This window comes from Bubalus bubalis, chromosome 3 (genome assembly GCF_019923935.1).
Source record: "Bubalus bubalis isolate 160015118507 breed Murrah chromosome 3, NDDB_SH_1, whole genome shotgun sequence".
In the NCBI taxonomy this organism is placed as follows: Eukaryota; Metazoa; Chordata; class Mammalia; order Artiodactyla; family Bovidae; genus Bubalus; species Bubalus bubalis.
In genome coordinates, this window is record NC_059159.1 from 148,620,357 (window position 1) to 148,639,872 (window position 19,516).

Sequence of the window (19,516 nt, forward strand, 5' to 3'; positions counted from 1 at the left end):
CACAGATGAATATCAATCAAATACAAGCTCAAAAGATCACCCCAAACCAAAGGAAACAGGAGTTATGAGAAAGAGGGCAGGAAGAGAAAGAGAGCAGGAGAGACATAGATTTATACACTAAGGACTTTCTGTATTGAAATCATTAGATTTAGAATATAAGCTAATTATGCATGAAATGTTCAAAAAACAAATGAGGGACTCACAAAAACTAGCAAGCAATGAGATGCTCTCAAAAATGTACAGGACTATTTGAGAAACAACCAGAAGAAACAGGACTGCTAGAAATTTTTAAAAAGTATAACTGATGGAAAAAAACAGTGGATGAGTTGAAAGTAGATTAGATACAGATGAAGTGAAAATTAATGAACCAAAAGACAATCTAAGGACATTAAATAGTGCAGCACATAGAGAAAGGCAACAGAAAATAAGAAAGAATTGAGGATGGAGTAAGGGCTAAAATATGTTTAATAGCAAGCTATGAAGGAAGAAATGATAAGAAAGAAGGACAGTAATATTTGAAAAAAAAATAGTTGAGTATTTTCCAGAATTGATGAAAGAAAAAGATTCATAGTTGCAGGAAGCACAAGTACAGGACAGCCACAGGTTGAGCTTTAAACACATTACCTTGTTCATCTTGATTAACAAGCCAGATAGCACACTAGTTTTCCCTTTTTATCATTCAGTAAACTGAGGTCAGAGACATTAATTAGGCTGTCAATCACAGAGCTATTAAATGCTTGTGCTTGTCTGAACTTAAGTTTCTACAAACAGAAGCAGTTTCAAGGTTAACCATGTCTCAATCAATCAAATAAAACAGAAAAATTTCTTACTGCACATATACTTAAAGATCCTCCAATGAACTTGGAACATCTCAAATTATCACTATTCTTAGTTTTGCTTAGGTAGGCACTGGGCATCTTGAACAGGCTCAAATGTAGTCCCCAGACCAGCATCTCTTGGGAACTTGTCAGAAATCCAAATTTCTGAGTCATAACCCAAACTTGGTGAGTTAAAAACTGGGTGGGGGGGTTGTGGTTTGACCCAGCAATCTGTGCTTTAACCAGCCTGCAGGTGACTTGCACACAAACAGAAGGTTGAGAACCACTGCTTACATCATCTGCTCTGGACTTCGTATCCATCCTGTGGAACCTCATTCTTCATCCTTTCTCCTAACTTACATTTGTTCCTTGCTCATAGGGAATACAAATATATATTCTTACAAGCTTTCTCACTGTCTCTGAAAAATGTGTCACATTCTGAATACATTTTTTTTTTTTCCTGGCTACCTTATACTGAATTGCACTTACGCTGAAAAAGATATCTCATAGCTCTTTCCAAAGAGAGGAATCCACCTGCCTCCCAGTCCACCTGGTGGGACGGAGGCAGGGGAGGGAAGAGGGCATTGTTCTAAGATTCAGGGGTGGCAGGTAATATGTTATCTGGTGTCCCCAAGCCAGGTCCATCCTGGACAAGGACCACACGGTTTTGCAGACCTCTGATTCTGGGTGGTCACAACTTTTTCCCTTAGAAAGGCATTGTCACCAAATCTTCCAGTATCCAGCTGTGTACAGAATGGGGTACACCCTCATCAGACCATCTATACATGCTGCTCATTTCTTTACCTTTAAGTTCTCCTGGAGGGCTTCCCACAGGGCCCCGAAATGTAAGAGGCATGAATAAATGAATGTGTATGTGTGTGCATAATTTGTGCACCCACGTGTGTAAGGAAGGTGAGGGTGTGAGGGGCATGGGCTATAATGAAAATCAATACAGTGGGCAGTGGAAGGGAGGAAGGGAGGAAATGATGAGCGGGCGACACTCCTGGAAAATGGCTAATGAGGATGGGACGACGCAAAGGTAAAAGGGTTTACTTTTCGAACGGTATGAAGAAGGAAGATCTGGGGCACCTGGATTTCAGATGCAGAGCACATAGGGGGACTCAGTTGTTCCAGCGGGCTGGGTGGGAAGATGATGGTGGAGGGCCTGAGAAGGGCAAATGGCATCACTACTTGGCACCTGCTCAGAGGCCTCTGCATTCTCTTCTTCCTCGGCATACAGGGCCCCCGGGGTACCCGAGATGATTGCTGACATATTAAAAAGCTGACATGGGAAAGGAGCAGGCGGAGGAGTCCCACCCATCACATGCAACAACCACAGGCCCACGCAGGGTGCTGGGGCCCACCCCAAGTGCAGGAGCTGTGCCGCTCTATGACCTCAGGACGGGGGAAGCCCACAGGCCACAAGTCTCGCCCTCCTCACACGCTCCCCAGCACAGGTGCCTCTCAGACCCTTGGACTCCAGCTCCCCGGGGCTTCCTCTTGGCCTCAGTCTTCACCTTCCTGCCCCTGCCCGCCCAACGCAGCTACCGCATAGGCCACACTCACTCTTGACTTCTGCAAACTACTATGCCTGGTCCAAGACCTGACTCTCTGCCATCTCTCTCCCCACAGAAGCCTCATCCCCCTCTCTTTACACTCGGGGAGGGGGCAAGCCCAGAGGTCAGGGTCTCCCTCAGGAGGTCCCTCCGGAGGTCCCTCAGGACCTCACAAGTCTTCCAGACCTGACAGCCCAACTGGTTTGGCCCTGGAGACTTGACCTGGCAGTGCTCAAACCCACAACTCTCCTGGGATCTCTATTTCAATCCCCTCCACCTCCCAGCCCCGTGGCAATGCTGGCCTGGCATTCACCAGGCATTTCCAAAATGAGACCTGTAGTCAGCACCTGCAACCCACCCCGCCTTTCCTTCCACCGTTCTTGCCCAGCAGCTCTGGGTACAGTTGCCCAGCACTTGTCCCACTGTGACTTGTCCTCCCTCCTGATGGAGGAGGTCAGGCCTCCTGATGGTCAGGCCTGCCTTTTCACCATCTCGTGTGTGTGTGTGTGCATGCTAAGTCACTTCAGTCATGTCCAACACTTTTTGACCCTGTGGATTATAGCCACCAGGCTCCTCTGCCCATGGGATTCTCCAGGCAAGAATACCAGCGTGGGTTGCCATACCCTCCTCCAGGGAATCTTACCAACCTTGGGATCAAACTTGCATTTCTTATGTCTCCTGTATTCGCAGGTGGGTTCTTTACCACTAGTGCCCCCTGAGAAGCCTCAGCTAAATCTAATCAGCCAGTTTAAGAATCATTTGGCAAATCCTACAGTTAGTGCAAAAAAGGATGACCATCTGGCCTGAGACAGTCCTGTTATCCTCTGCTGTACCCCCTTTCCATCTTGTCATTGGCCCCTTCTTACTCTCAAAGTGTCCTTGAGTAGACAATCCATTCCCTGGCCCACCCCTTAGGATCTGGAGGGACTTCCGGTCTGGCCCCCTGCCTGATGAGCTCCCTGTTACTCTTGCTTTGCTCCTGGCCAAGTCACACTCAGGTCACAATGTTGACCCCTAAGACTCTGCACTGACACTTTCTCCTGCCCAGGACCACTTTCTTTTATTTTTCAAAACACAATATGCTGTTTAAATTAACATTTGGCTGTGTTGGGTCTTAGCTGAGGCAAGCAGACTTCTCTCTAGCAGTGGTGTGCAGGCAGTTGTCCTGCAGCATATGAGATTTTAGTACCTCAACCAGGGATTAAACCAATAGCCCCTGCATTGGAGGGCAGATTCTTAACCACTGGGCCACCAAGGAAGTCCCCAATTTCTTTTCTTTTCTTTCTCCACTAATTTTCTTCTCATTGCTCAGAGACAGCTTAAACGTCCTCTTCCCCAGAAAGAGTCTTACCACTGAGCCCGTTCTGAGCGTTGGGGCTCCATCTGAGAAGATGCCAGTACCTGCCTTAGGCATTCATAATAAGTGGACTGATAGACAATAAACATGTGAAAAGAAATATAATAAAGATAACACTTGAGAGTCAGTGTCCCTGGTATCATTAAATAGAAAGACTGTGATGATGGGTGGGACACATGACACAGTTTGCAGCATGTCTTTCTAAATTTGACATCTTCCCCTAGGCTGTAAGGGCCTGCCTGATGGCTCAGCAGTAAAGAATCCACCTGCAATGCAGGAGATGCTAGAGACTCAGGTTCAATTCCTGGGTCAGGAAGATCCCCTGGAGGAGAAAATGGCAATCCGCTCAAGTATTCTTGCCTGGAGAATCCCATGAACAGAGGAGGCAGGGAGACTACAGTCCATGGGGCTGCAAAGAATTGGACATGAGCAACAGCATGCACTTGGGCTTTAAGCGTGCTGTGGGCAGGGATCAAAGTCTATCTCACGGTGCTGTCACAATGCCTGGTATGTATCTGGTGGAATTCATTATTCTGTGGAATGAAAGGCTATTTTTTAAACAGCATACTTCTGTTTAAAGTCAGACAATAAGAACCATAGTGAAAATGGCATTGGCGACTTACTGGTGTGATGATTCCTTTGATAGATCTAAACTACTACCTTCTCTGTGCAAGGCTAATTCAGCCATTTGGATAAGCCACCATCTGTGTGTTTTAAAGGTTGCTGAACTCACTCCCGACTCTTTAAGACTTGCAAGGATCTTTAGCCAAAAACAATAAAATGTTTACCTGGAGACTAAATACAAAGAAAGTGACAATTCCATTGTTTTATATTTGCAGACCATGGCATGTGTAGAGCATTTTTGTTCTGAGATAGCTTCCATGATGACATGAAGGGGCCAGCACATTACATTTCAACAGACATGATGTGCTCTTGGGGGCAGCCTGTGTGAGAGCTCTGAGCTGCCCTGCATGAACCATGTGGTGAGATATTTATACACGAGATGGTCAGAGGCCTGTTGACCACAGCCCATCCCCATAGGCTCATCTGGCCCAAGCAAGGTCCAGCAGTGTGACCACATGGCCTTAGAGTTTTATATAATTTGTAAAAGTTATTTCATCATAGCCAGAGAAGACCACTCTCTCTTCCACTCCAACTTCCTTTCCCAGAGTTGAGAGTAATCCTAAAAATGGACATGCATTACTTAGAATGAGTTGGATCCAAGAGGAAGGACCAAGTTTTCTTTTTTCAATATGCAGGAAATATTGTCAAATTATTGTTAAATGAAGAGGCAACCAAGCACTATGCAGTCAGAAGACGCAGAAAATAAAAAATGCTATAGACACATGTCAGGCACTTAACTAAAAAAATTATATTACTTTTTAAAATTTTGTATGTCTGAAGTATTTACCAGTTTTTTAGAAGCTTGAAATTCATTTTGATTTTTCTCTGACTCTAAAATACTGTATTTTGTACCTACTTTTGTGTTCTTTTTAAAGAAGATCTCCAAATTATACAGGCTTTGAACCCCACCAATTCTGGATCTTTCCTTTTGGGGAGAGGATACAAATTTTTTGTAAAGTAAGCTTTGTTTCCCTTTCCTAACAAACTCATTTTGTAGTCACACCTGAGCTGTGACTAATCTCTCAAAATCGCAAACCATGCTGTCAAATGAGGCCTCAGAGAGCCAAGGGGATACATGCTCAACATAGCCTGTCCACTCTGCCTCTGTCCCTGGTGTCATGAAAGAGGCAGAGCTCTGGCCACCATTCACAGGACCTGGGCTGGGGGTCCCTGTCTGGTGTTCCCACCTGGCCATCTAGACCCCAGACATGGACAAGTATCTTAGAACACCACAACCTGGAGAACTTAAACAACTGACATTTCTTTCTCACAGTGCTGGAGTAGAATTCTCAGATCAAGATGATGGTCCTAACTGCATAACACAGGAACTGTGTTACATGTTATGAGGCAGCCTGGGGGCGGGGGCGGTGTTTGGGGGAGAATGGATACATGTATATGTACGGCTGAGTCCCTTTGCTGTCCACCTGAAACTATCATAACATTTCTAATTGACTATACTTCAATACAAAATAAAACGTTTCTTAAAAAGATGCTGATTGAGCCCATGTCTCGTGACAGCCTGTTTCCTGGCTTGTAGACCATCATCATCTGGCTGTACACTTACATACATGACCTTGCCTCAGTGTGAGCAGGCAGAGAAAGTCCTGTCTCCTCCTTTTCGTATGCAATCCCATCATGGGGACCCATCTTTGTGGCTTTGTCTAAACCTAATCATCTCCCAAAGGCCCCACCTCCAAATCTCTTACACTGGGGGCTTGGGCTTCAACATATGAATCTGTGGGGACACAGCATTCAGCCCATTATAGCAGGTGATGAAAAGCTACCTCTAGAAATGCTGCAGGTGACTGTGGGGGTGGGGGATTCTGTAGACCACATTGTCTATTCCCTCTGTAGAGGGCCTTTATGCTTACATCCATTATTATCCAAGGACAGTATAATGTCTATCTTGGCCACGCTTCATAAAGCCACTCCTGAGCAGTCCCAGCAGCGCTGTGTGGACAGGAGACAAGGCAGAGAGTGGGCATTCTGAGTGACACACCCTGGCACCATGCCTTACATGGGGAGAGCAGTGGGGCTTGGGGCCTGGGAGAGGCCCTGGACATGGATTTTGCTGCTGCTTCCTCTCAGGCTATGGTTTTTCCAGTAGTCATGTATGGGTATAAGAGTTGGACCATAAAGAAGGCTAAGTGCCAAAGAACTGATGCTTTTGAACTGTGGTTCAAAAGAGAAGACTCTTAAGAGTCCCTTGGACAGCAAGGAGATCAAACCAGTCCATTCTAAAGGAAATCAACCCTGAATATTCATTGGAAGGACTGATGATAGAGCTCCAATACTTTAGCCACCTGATGCAAAGAGCCAACCCCCTGGAAAAGATCCTGATTCTGGGAAAGACTGAAGGCAGGAGAAGGGGGTGACAGAGAATGAGATGGTTGGATGGCATCATTGACTCAATGGACATGAGTTTGAGCAAACTCTGGGAGATAGTGAGGACAGGGAAGCCTGGAATGCTACAGTCCATGGGGTTGCAGAGAGTTAGACATGACTGAGCAACTGAACGATAGCAATCTCTCTGTCCAAACACATCAGAGACCCTAAATTCCAGCCCTCATCTCCTCCTTGCCTGACAGTCCTGGGCAAGTTCCCTTGTGCCTAAGTCCTTGCTGCTGCTGCTGCTGCTAAGTCACTTCAGTTGTGTCCAACTCTGTGTGACCCCATAGATGGCAGCCCACCAGGCTCCCCTGTCCCTGGGATTCTCCAGGCAAGAACACTGGAGTGGGTTGCCATTTCCTTCTCCAATGCATGAAAGTGAAAAGTGAAAGTGAAGTCGCTCATTGTGTCTGACTCTCAGCGACCCCATGGACCGCAGCCTACCAGGCTCCTCCATCCATGGGATTTTCCAGGCAAGAGTACTGGAGTGGGTTGCCATTGCCTTCTCCACCTAAGTCCTTGATTGAAAATCAAAGGATTTAGACCATTAGCAGTGAGGTCCCTCTTGGCTCAGAAGTTCTGCCACCACAAATGTACTTCATACTATAATTCAAGAGGAGGAAAAACTACAATCTGAGTTGGCCAGATTCCCCAGACACAATCATCTCAACAGTTAAGAGTCTTTGGACCATACCTTCTGCATTTTAAACTGCATTAGAGAGGATTTATAACCTCATTTAGGTCTCAGACATTTTAAGATATGGTTTCTGTGGGTGGCAAGAAAACTGTTTTTCTAAGATGGAGGCTGGGGATCTGCTCCATTGAACCACAACGCAGACCAGAGATTCCAGAGTGAATCTAATATTTTCACACTCGATTCTCCAAGATATTCCTAAATGGAAACTGTAAACTTTCAACATTAGCCATGGGTGTCCCTTGGCCTTTTATCCTATGTTCATTAATGACTCGACATCCACTTATATGTATTAACCTTCTATGAAGCACTTTAACATTACGTGTGACCTATTCATGTGCTATCCATGTATGTATGAGTTGCTCAGTCATGTCTGACTCTTTTTGACCCCATGGACTGTAGCCCACCAGGCTCCTTTGTCCCTGGGATTCTCCAGGTAAGAATACTGGAGTGGATAGCCATTCCTTTCCCCAGGGGGTCTTCCTGACCCAGGGATTGAACCCGTGTCCCTACATTGCAGGCAGATTCTTTATTGTCTGAGCCACAATGAAGCCCATCATTAGGAATCACAGAGGATGGGTTCTGTTTCTGAATCTGAAAGCCTCCTACATTCTCATCATCTTCCATGTGCTGTGGGCGTGTTCCAGGTAAGATCTGCCAGTCTTGGCAAGTCTTAGACAGGGTGGAACAGGAAACAAGCACCTCTGAGCCGGTATGAAGAGGTTGGTGGGGGTATAAGAAGCACATGGTGGTCATGGGTGGCCAACTGGAGCCAAACCATGTCCAGAGGGCTGGGAATGGACCTACATAAGAACTGCAAGTAATGATGAGCTGGATCATCAGCCCTCAGTGATAAAATCAAGCAGCAAGATGAGATTGGACAAGGAACTGTAAACATCAGGGTAAGAGAAGGTTGGTGCTGAAATTGGCCTCTTCCCCAGGGTCACTGGGGACAAGAGAGGAAGCAAATGAACTGATGCTCCCAATAATAAGGGCCCGAATGCACAGGAGAGACACAGAGCCCAGCCACACTGGTGCAGCCACCAGCACCCATGTCACTCCTCCTTCCAACATTAATTAAAGGCAGTTCTTGTGCTCAGACATGAGAAGGTGAAGGCTTTTAAATCTCTGCAGAAAACTGGACATCATACTTTGGTTTAAATGTATATAAACGCACACAAGTGGGCCTGGTGAGCCTGCTCACTTTCGTTCCTCTGCACTGGCTCTTTCTACACCCAGCCAGATGGGTCCCCATGAACTTCAATTGTATCTGCCCTAACATCTTCCCAAAAGTAGATGTACTGATTTGCCCAAAGAAAAGTCTTCTAATACTGGAGAGCCCGCAGTGGCCTAGCCCCTATCCTCCATCCATACCCCCCACACTCTGTACCATCCACAGTGGCCTCATGGTGGCCTCACTCTCCGAGCACACTCCTGCCTCTGGGAACCCACACAGGCTTTTCCCTCAATCAGGATGGCTCCTGGCTGCCCTCAGGTCTCTGCTCAAATGTCTCCTTCATAGCAAGGCCCCTTCTGATTACCCAGCATAAAACAGAATCCCAGACCACCAATCACAGCAAGTTCTAGTCCCTTCCTTAAATGCGCCAATACACTGTGCAGCTCTTGTTCAATTGTTCAGTGTCTACTTTTGCCAGTGAGATGTGGACTTCACAAGGCAGAGATCTCCATCTCCAAAGTCCAGGATGGAGTCAGCATCTAGCACCTCACACAACTCTGAAAGTGTAGTCACTCAGGCATGTCTGACTCTTTGTGACCCTATGGACTGTAACCCACCAGGCTCCTCTGTCCATGGGATTCTCCAGGCAAGAATACTGGAGTGGGTAGCCATTCCCTCCTCCAGTGGATCATCCTGATCCAGGGATCGAACCCGGGTCTCCTGCATTTCAGGCAGATTCTTTACCATCTGAACCATGAGGGAAGCCCAAGAACACACACAGCTGTGGACATTGGTAAATGCTAGTCCACAGATGGACAAGTTCATTTAAACTATGGGAAAGTGTGGAGGAGACACATTCTTTAGGGAAACCTGAATGAGGCCCGAGAAGACTCAGTAGGAAGGTCTCCATAGCTGTGGGGCTGTTCCACGGTGGGTGCCCCCTGCGGCACCCCCTTGTCTAGGTCGGAAGAAGGCAGCCTCCTTGAGTGCAGCTGCTCCCCAGTGAGCCTGAGAGCAGGCTTCTGAACTGGCAAGAAGGCAGGAGGCCTTGCTGTCTGGATAATACAACTTAAGGCTGACTTAACCCACAGGCGGCCATAGGCCCAGTCCCATGACATGTGTGTTGGAAATTACTCTTAAGAAGGTGGTGAAAGTCCAAACCTCATGGGAAATGAGCCAAGAGGTGCCACACTGAGGGGAAAATGTCTTCCTGCTCCAGGATCTCTACCAGTGGCTGTTATTGCAGCCACTAAGCATCATCCCAGTCACCTTGGGTGCCCACTCGGGCTGCTCTATGCTTGCTTTTAGGATCACTTTTTAAAAAAAGTATTGTGTTTAAGATCACCTCACCTCTTAAATAAAAGGGATTATGGTAAAGTCGGGCTGGAATCCCTGGTGGCTCAGATGGTAAAGAATCTGCCTGCAGTGCAGGAGATTGGGGTTTGATTCCTGGATGGGGAAGATTCCCTGGAGAAGGGAATGGCTTCGGAATTCTTGCCTGGAGAATTTCATGGATGGAGGAGCCTGGTGGGCTGTAGTCCACAGGTTGCAAAGAGTTGGACACAACCGAGCAACTAAATTTACTTTGATTCTTTAAATAGATGGATACTCAGAGAAAACACTTTTATTTATAGGAAAAATTTAAAACACCAGCTAGGTGTGTCTCCACATTCTTGGTTACAGGGCTAACACTGCTATGTAACTGTCCAAGGCCAGGATGGGGCACCCAGTCGGCATGGCTAGGGTGTGATCACTGAGTAGTGACAAGCACAGGTGAGCATACCTCCATCCCCTTGGTCACAGCATCTCAGGGGAATGAGATCAACACCTGTCTGAGACAGCTCCTTGCCTTCTCTGGACCACCAGCCCTGCCCTGAGGTGACCTGCATCTCCAGCAGCTCCAGGATTGAGGTGCACTGACCATTGAGAATAATAGTGAGCAGGGCTTGGGATGTACACCTCATTTCTGAGATTATGAGGCCAGAGTTCACACACCTGCTTGTGATCAAGTTCCTGTGCTAACCTTTCATATGAGTGGCTATCAGAAAATTTTCTTTTCTATCTGCCCCATTGGCATGTCTCTCCAAGTAAAAAGAGAAGCAAAGTCTGAGATCTTGAGGCAAATGTGAGCAAACATATTGCACTGTTTTTTAACATGGGTGGATGCATACTATTACACATCCCATGTTTGTCATTAAAAGCAGAATATGTGGCTGAAAAGACTTTCTTAACTGATGTCCCTCAGTGCCCAAGAAGAGGGTTCACTTTGGGGCCAGACTGAGCAAAACAAATGCTGAATTACATGAGATGGCTTCAATTTGAGATGTCATATGAAATTTGTCAATTTCATATGACAACCAACATGCGTGTCTCAGTTGATAGCACATGATCCCTCTCCGAGGTCACCAGGAGTTCAGGGGTGGGAGGGCTGAGTGACTCCTAACTGTCCAAGCAGGCCTGGTGCCAGTGGCTGAAGGGAAAAGACACAATACTTACAAGAACTTTCCATTCGTCTTTGATCCTATCAGGACAATCTGCTCAGATTCATCCCGAGAGATTTTTCCATGGAACCAGGGCATTTTTTCATGGGCTGTGGTGGCGATCAGTTTCTCCAGCTGAGGTTTCTGGCTGATGATGGCCTGCTCAAGAGCTTGACCCTGTCACGAGGAGAGGAGATGGAGCCATAATAAGTGAAAGTGACAAGAAAGACACATGAAGCAGGTCCAATCTGACCTAAGTCCTGAAAACGGTAAAATGAAATCACATCTGTTTGTTTGTTCATTCAATAAAGAAAGTTAATAGGCCTTGTATGTTAAAGTATCTTCAAGTGTATAACTAACAAAATATGTTTTAGAATACAGAGGCTGGCCTTTGCAAAGACACATCGGGCTTTAGAAACCACCAGGAATAATCCATGAAGTCTAGAGGATGGGCCTCCAGCCCTCTCCCAATCAATCACCTCCTAGAACTGACTGTTTTATATTAGATCCTGATCATTTAATGATAATCTGGAAGCCTTAAGATGTGTGCAAGCAAAGAGACATGCTTTTTTTCTGTCTTCCCCTAAAAGGCTTCAGGCTAAGTGTTTACACATGCTGCTGCCTATAACTGCAGATGTGGTCACAGAAAAAAGAAAGAAATCTTGACAATGCAGAAATGACAACATGGAAAACAAGAATGAGAAGGAGGCTGACAGCTGGGTGAATTAACTTCCTAATCATACTTAGTGGCAGAGAAATAGACACCTATTACAGTAGTAAATGAAGAACACAAGTCGATGATTCAAAGTTATAAAAAGAACCAGAAGAAGTGAAAATAAAAACATAACCAACCCCTGAGGCGAGGGAAGAGAGGAGGGGAGGTAGAAGGGAAGGTGAACCTGAACATTTTGTCATGCTTCATAGATGGGATGAAAAACAAAAGCAGTAACAGCTACATACCAAGGAGGTAACCAGTTCAAAGTTAGCAAAGGGCAAAAGCAACAGAGTGTGGAATACTACTCAGCCACAATAAAGAAGGGACCACTGACACATAACTGGCTCACAAATGTGTTATACTGGGTGTGAGCAACCAGTCTGAAAAGGCTACATGCTGTGTGAGTCCATTTGCATGACATTCTGGACAAGGCAAAACTATAGGGACAGAAATCAGGTAAGGGGTTGCCAGGGGCTGGAGTCGGGGGTGGTCCTGAGGGTGCTTGATGGGTGATGGACCTGTTGTGTATCTTGATTGGGGCTGGGTGTGGGGCTACGTGATGTCACCTGTTTGTTAAAAAAAAATCATAGAACTGTACACTCAAAAGGGATGAATTTTCATAGTGTGTAAATTATACCTCACTGATTAAAAGAGTAAAAGGATGGTCTAAGTCTTGGTGCCAGGGACCAGTTTTGTGGAATGTAATTTTCCCATTGACCTCATGGGGGATGGTTTCTGGATGATTCAATCACATTACAGTTATGGTGAGCTTATTTCTAGTATTACGACAACAGCTCCACCTCAGATCATCAGGCATTGGATCCTGGAGGACCCCTGGAATAAATCATATCCAATAAATACTAGTGAAAAGTATAGAATCCATAGTATTGGTCTGCAAGACTGAATTCAGTGCAGAGCATATTATAGGAGTAAAGGAGTGAGTGGATAGAATCTTCAAAAAGCCTTTACTGTTATCCACCTGTATATATAAAAAGCATACATTCAAAAAGTGCAAGGAAATGGTTCAACACGTGAGTCCGATCAGAAGACTGTCAGCCAGCCTGGAGCCTCCTGATACCACGTGCTATGGAGAGTGTGGCGGGAATGTAAGTTGTCACAGTCTCTGGGACCTTTTTGGATGACAACCTGTCATCACATCCAAATCCCTCACTGTGTTCAATCCAACCAGTTTGGGGTTACCCTGCTGATATTGATAAAAGGTTCGGAGAATGTTAGGGGGGGCATTGTTTATAAACAATGAAGGTGTCTACCAATATGTGCTAGTAAAATAAATTATAGTCCACAGGAGGGACTATCAGATGGCCAGTAAGGGGCTGATTTAGCTGTGTGCTAGTTGACATGGAAAATTCTGGAAGAGATGTTAGGAAGGGGTAAAATCAAGTGCCAATCAGTGTGTTCAGTATGACCCTCTTAGGTAAATAAAAACAAGTATTTGCCCAGTGATCCTGCTTTGAAAGGGCCCAGCATGAATTGGGTGACAGTGGTTTCCTGTGGTGGAGAAACCCACATTGCTGGCACAAAGGGGCCCACCCTCTCAAGCGTGACCACAAAAGAGGAAAGGCTGCCTTCTTGGAGTGAGACATTTGGGGGCCCATGTTGATGACTAAGGAGAAGGTTGCTTATCTGAAGCACCACTGCATAGCTCTTATGCAACTGGGTGCCCGTGTGGAATTCCAGGGCCCCTGTGAGCCATAAGACCCTTCATCACACCTGCCAGAGGACCACCCACCACCCACCTGTAGGTTCCACGTCTGTTTCACGTATTCTCGGATGAGGTTCTCCTTCAAGTCCTCAAAGGGGCCAGTCTTGGGCTGCACCCCTGGCGGCCGGTTGAAGGGCTTCTTGAGGAGGCAGATGAGGCCATCCAGCTCCTGGGTGTGGTAGTGGCAAAGCTCGGCTGGACTGCCATGGGCCCGGCCACCTGTGATGGCATAGGTGCCATTCAGCTCCCTCTCGATGGTGTAGTGATGTGCCTTTCTGTCATGTGCCACTGACAGGGCAAAGCCACCCAGGTAGTTGCGGCTCTGGCGCAGCAGGTAAAGCCCATCGGTCATGCCCCCCTGGACCAGGTAGTCTTCCGCCTCCTCCCGAGTGATGTTGCCGAAGAAGAAGGGCAGGTTGTTGGCGCCGTCACCCATGCCTGCGCCTTTCCTTCAGGTGTCCACCTGGCAAAACAGAGATCAGGCAGTGGTCAAGACCCGAATGGCAAGACATTGTTAGAGGACACACCCTCCAGCCCTGGAGGAAAGTCCTCCAGTCAGCGGGATGCTCTTCCTTCTGGGACTTGGGTCTAGAGCCCGAGCTAATCTGCCCTCTTCCTTTCTGCCCACATAACCATTAGATTTTCAAACACATCCTCTCAATATTGAACCAAAAAACAGAGCATTGGACCAATGTGGCCAAATCAAGCTCTCTGTCTCTCTTTTTTTGTTGTTGTTGTTGTAAACAAAGAATTATAAGAGACAAACTAAAAAGAGAAGTTCTCCTGCAAAATAAGACTCAGGAGCTCTCACTCCGGTCACCGGGACATAGGGACAGAACCCAGAGGAGTCCATTGCTCTCTGGAGATGGAGATGGCTGTCAAGACCACTCATGTTGGTCAGTTACCTGCAGTGAAGATGTTACTGGACTCCTTTTACATAAACACTGAGGGACTACTGTATCATATACTGTAGTTGGACCCCAGAGAGCTGAGCACTGGCCATGTTTATATATCACATCAAACCTTTGGGTGGGAGGTAGGACAGGCAAGCAGTTGCCCTGAGGCATGAAAAGTGTCATCCTCCCGAAACCCCAGGCCTCAGTAACATGCAGACCCCTCCCTGCTCTCCTCCATACCACTTCCTGGAACCTACCTTGTACCAAACACATAGCTGATATTGAACATATCGTGTAGGTTCCACATTTGATAAAGACATCTGTCACAAAAAAGCTACCTCTTGCACTAAACAGACACACACTTCAGAAGAGAAATGTGAAGATGATTTGACAGGAAAATTGTTTGATCAGTTGTAGTTGTAGATGAGAAGAATCTAAATTACCAGTCTAAAAAGTATACAAAAGGGTAAACCAAAAGCGGCTTGTCATCAATGGAAAAGTATCTAGATGACTACATCTGTACACTGAGAGAGCAAAGCACACACCCCTTCATGTTACACACGCACACACACACATGACACATTCAGAGACACAGATACACAAACACCTGTACACACACATGATTACATGAAACAGTTTCTTCTCAATAGGAATTACCTTAAAAGGACCATAGAACGTAATACCTGCCTGGTAGAGGTAAAATTTTTCTCCAGGTAATATTGCCAAATCAGTATTTCTCAGTGAGCACCTCCCCCCCCCCAAAAAAAGACATAGGTTTTATTATAATTTGGTTGTACAAATAATTTTCTTGCTTACTTCTCTTAATATTTGACTATCTATCATTAATTTTTCTTTGTGGAAGTTTCTAAACATTCATTGCTCAGCAAGGTTTTGTTTTCTCTTAAAAGTACAGCTCATGTTTTCTCTTAAGGCAAAGACATCTGCTATTAACCAAAAGCCCTCTCTGGAAAGACAGTGAGTAGACATGTCTTTCCAGAACAATATTTCTCTTCTGCTGCTTTCTCCTTCTCAGGCTAATAACCCGTCTGTGCCGTCTGTGTTACAAGTTCAGCCCCCTCTCCACGGTGATGGCCCTCACACTCCTTTCTCATGCTCTGCTCTGTTCTTGCAATGGGGCTTTCAGGTCCTCACCTGCCATGTGCTGTGAGCCCACCTGCCTTTCCAGCTCCTGTCCCCTGCAGCCCATCAGTTTTCCAGCTTCCATGTGCCTGCACATCACCTGAACTCAGTTAAGAGCAGGGACCAGCCTCGCTGCAGTGCCAGCAATCTGGGTGATGTTGAAGCTGGCTCTGACTGCATCTGAGGCTGCGATTTCCATGTACCACTTGCCTACCTTCCAAAGCCCAGGCGTTACCCCAGCCAGGAACCCACAGTCCTTTGAGAATACTTGTTTTTCTCTTAGGCTTATTTTTAAAATGGCTTTGGCATGTGTTCTGTTTCTCTGTATCCCTTATACATATATGTAAAATTGCTTCCATCGTGTCCAATTCTTTGACACCCTCTGGATTGTAGCCCTCCAGGCTCTTCTGTCCATGGGATTCTCCAGGCAAGAATACTGGAGTGGGTTGCCATGCCCTCCTCCAGGGGATCTTCTTGACCCAGGGATTGAACCTACATCTCATGTTTCCAGCATTGGCAAGCATGTTATTTACCACTAGCGCCACCTGGGAAGCCCCTATATCTCTTCCCACTGGCTCTTTAACGCATCTCCCCAACTGCACAGCTGTAAGCATCGCTGCCCTCCCCTTCCCTTTGAGGCTCTCCCCTCTTATTCCTGCTTCATCTGCCCCATATCCACACAGTTCCCTACAGCTCACCCTACCCTTCTCTTCCTGTCAGCTTCATTTCTAGCAGGCTCAGTCCACAGGCCATGGCTGCCCCCTCCTGTTTCCTGGCTCACACACTCCCTCTGCTTGGGTCACACACCATCTTGCACACCTGCCTCAGATGCACCCTTACTCTCGGCTGTTCCTACTTCTAGGGACTTTTTACAGAGCTGCCATCCAGCATTAGGCTCAACGAAAACCATTAAGTCTTCAAAAACAATATTGTGTTAATAAGTATTTTTAATTTATACAAACCTTTAACCACTATCATTTTTAAAATTCATCAGTTTGCCACTAACATTTACATCGGTGCTGGCCGTCTGCTGTGAATCCCACATTGAAGTGAATGAATGTGACAAGACAGGAGACAGGCAGAAAGGCAGCCTGCCAGGCCCATCCTCCAGGCCCCAAGTGGGAGGCTCCTGAATGGCTCCGATGGAGCATGGCAGGCTCAGCCTCAGCAGGTGGCACTTCTCTGGCTTCCCTGGGAGAGCAAAGCCTGGCTGCCCTCGGTGTGAGCAGTGTCTGGCCGAGTAGCCCTTTTCTAATGGTGTGATTTCCTGTGCCGGAGGTGACACCGAGCGAGGGCCTGACGAAGATGCACTGGGCCGTTGCTCTCGGTGGTGGTTTTGACAGTGGAGATGGTTTATTGCAAGGACAGCTTAAGGAAGATTCTTGGGCTATTTAATTTGGAGGGTGGACAACGTCTGTGATGCTCTTCTTATGCCTTCTTCAGACAGCTCCCAGCAGCACCCACCCGACACCTTCTCCATAACACAGGCTTGGTGATGCACGATGGTCACCTCTCCTGTAGTCACTGTGCCCAGAAGCTGCATCCCCACCCTGCTGTTCTCAGCCCTGCTCCTCAGACAGTAGCTCTCGTTCACTTTGCTAAAGCGGTACAGACAGCGCCTTCCCCACTGCGATGCTCCCCTCTCCGCCTGCGCTCTCTCACAGGCACTGCTTGAATCTTCCATTTCCCTGGACCCCAGGGGAAATCTGTAGCTCAAACTCTGTCTAACACCCACTAGGATAATATGCCTTCCAGGGTAATAGGATAATATCCCTGGGGCTTCCCAGGGGGTGCAGTGGTAAAGAATCCACGCAGAAGGTGCAAGAGATGCGGGTTCTACCCCAGGGTGAGGAAGATCCCCTTGAAGGAGAAAATGGCAACCCATGCCAGTCTTCTTGCCTGGGAAATTCCATGGACAGAGGAGCCTGGTGGGCTACAGCCCATGGGACCACAAAGAGTCAAATACGACTGAGTGACTAACAACAAGGGTAATATTCTCCTCGACAGTGCCTAGAACTTGCTACCTGTTTTTTGTCTATTTCAACTTTCCCAGTTATTTTTTGCCATGTGTGAAACCACTTTATTCTAAAGTTCAAAAACTGAGAAACAAAAAAGGCCATTGGTCTCTATGGACCAGGCCCTTTTGCTGCTGCTGCTGCTAAGTTGCTTCAGTTGTGTCCAACTCTGTGTGACCCCATAGACGGCAGCCCATCAGGCTCCACCATCCCTGGGATTCTCCAGGCAAGAACACTGGAGTGGGTTGCCATTTCCTTCTCCACCAGGCCCTTCAACTCCTCCCAAACACCCCCAGCACCTCAGCTGGTGCATACCTGCATAGATAGCTCTTGAGTAAGGTGAGGCTTCATGCTATTGCCAGATGAGAGCCTCAAAACATTGCAGCACTGGGGAGAGTTGGATTGGGAGTTTGGGACTAGCGGATGCAAACTATTTTATGTGGAATGGATAAACAACAAGGCCCTATTGTATAGAACAGGGAACTATATTCAATGTCCTGTAGTAAACTATAATAAAAAAAGAAGATGAAAAAGAATGTGTGTATAAGTATAGCTGAATCACTTTGCTGTATACCTGAGGTTAATACGACATTGTAAATCAGCTACACTTCAGCTTAAAAGCAAAACCTCAAAACACTGCAGCCTCACTGGCTCTTTGTGGCTTTTTATGACACACGTTCAAGGTGGATTTCACACCAAGAAAATGTTTTATAACATGAAATAATGTTTTGTGATTCCTGGGGTAGCCCATTCCTCTTCCCAGCTTAAGTTGCTCTCCAGAGCACATCTCCATGGGTGACAACCTTTTAATATGTGGTAATCTGCTATTGAAGACAGATTCTTGTCTTGGTCCTCCCACCAGAGTGCCAGCTCTGGGAGGTGAGAAGAGAAAGATTTTGTTCACTGCCCTGTCCTGATGCCTGGAACAGCTCCTGGTATATGGCAGGTGGTCAAACTATTTGTTGACTAATAGGCATTGTAACTTAAGTGGAGACTTAAGTGGAGAAGGCAATGGCACCCCACTCCAGTACTCTTGCCTGGAAAATCCCATGGACAGAAGAGCCTGGTAGGCTTAAGTCCATGGGGTCGCTGAGTCGGACATGACTGAGCGACTTCACTTTCACTTTTCACTTTCATGCATTGGAGAAGGAAATGGCAACCCACTCCAGTGTTCTTGCCTGGAGAATCCCAGGGACAGCAGAGCCTGGTAGGCTGCTATCTATAAGGTTGCACAGAGTCGAACACAACTGATGTGACTTAACAGCAGCAGCAGGCATTGTGATGTTGTTGTTTAGTTGCTAAGTCATGTTCGACTCTTTGTGACCCCATGGATTGTAGCACACCAGGCTCCTCTGTCTATGGGATTTCCCAAGCAAAAATACTGGAGTGAGTTGCCATTTCCTTTCCCAAGGGATCTTCCCAACCCAGGGATCAAACCTGTGTCTCCTGCATTGACAGGTGGATTCTTTACTGCTGAGCCACCAGGGAAGCCCGAGGTATTATAATGGGAAGAACAAGTCTGACTCCATATTGGGTCTATTTCTCTTTAACCTTTGTATTCTGTTGCTTTGGCTTTGAGCAGTCTCTAAAAGGATGCTGCCTATAGCTTAAGTAAAAGTTGTGTCTGACTCTTTTTGACCCCATGGACTATACAGTCCATGGAATTCTCCAGGCTAGAATACTTGACTGGGTAACCATTCCCTTCTCCAGGGGATCTTTCCCAACTCGGGGATTGAACCCAGGTCTTCCTCATTGCAGGCAGATTCTTTACCAACTGAGCCACAAGGGAAGCCCAATAACTTAATGTACACATAATAACCCACCTCTGGGAACCCTACCTCCCATGCCTAAGCATTAAGCTAAAATATCTTTGGTTAGCTCACAGGAAATATCTTGACCTGGTCAACCTGTGAATGACTACAGGAAAGAAGAA

At 46.6% G+C, this 19,516-nt stretch overlaps 1 protein-coding gene across 4 annotated transcripts in view; it reads right to left on the reverse strand.

Annotated features, from left to right (window-relative positions):
• Positions 1 to 19,516, reverse strand: part of SYK (spleen associated tyrosine kinase) — a 108,144-nt gene that overhangs the window by 43,603 nt on the left and 45,025 nt on the right. For all 4 annotated transcript variants that reach the window (XM_006067990.3, XM_006067987.3, XM_006067988.3 and 1 more), the window contains exons 2-3: positions 13,567 to 13,995; positions 11,111 to 11,271 (exon numbers count right to left, since the gene is read on the reverse strand). In XM_006067990.3, the coding sequence (XP_006068052.1) occupies positions 11,111 to 11,271; positions 13,567 to 13,968 (563 nt within the window). In that variant the 5' untranslated portion in view covers positions 13,969 to 13,995. The remainder of the gene's footprint in view (positions 1 to 11,110; positions 11,272 to 13,566; positions 13,996 to 19,516) is intronic.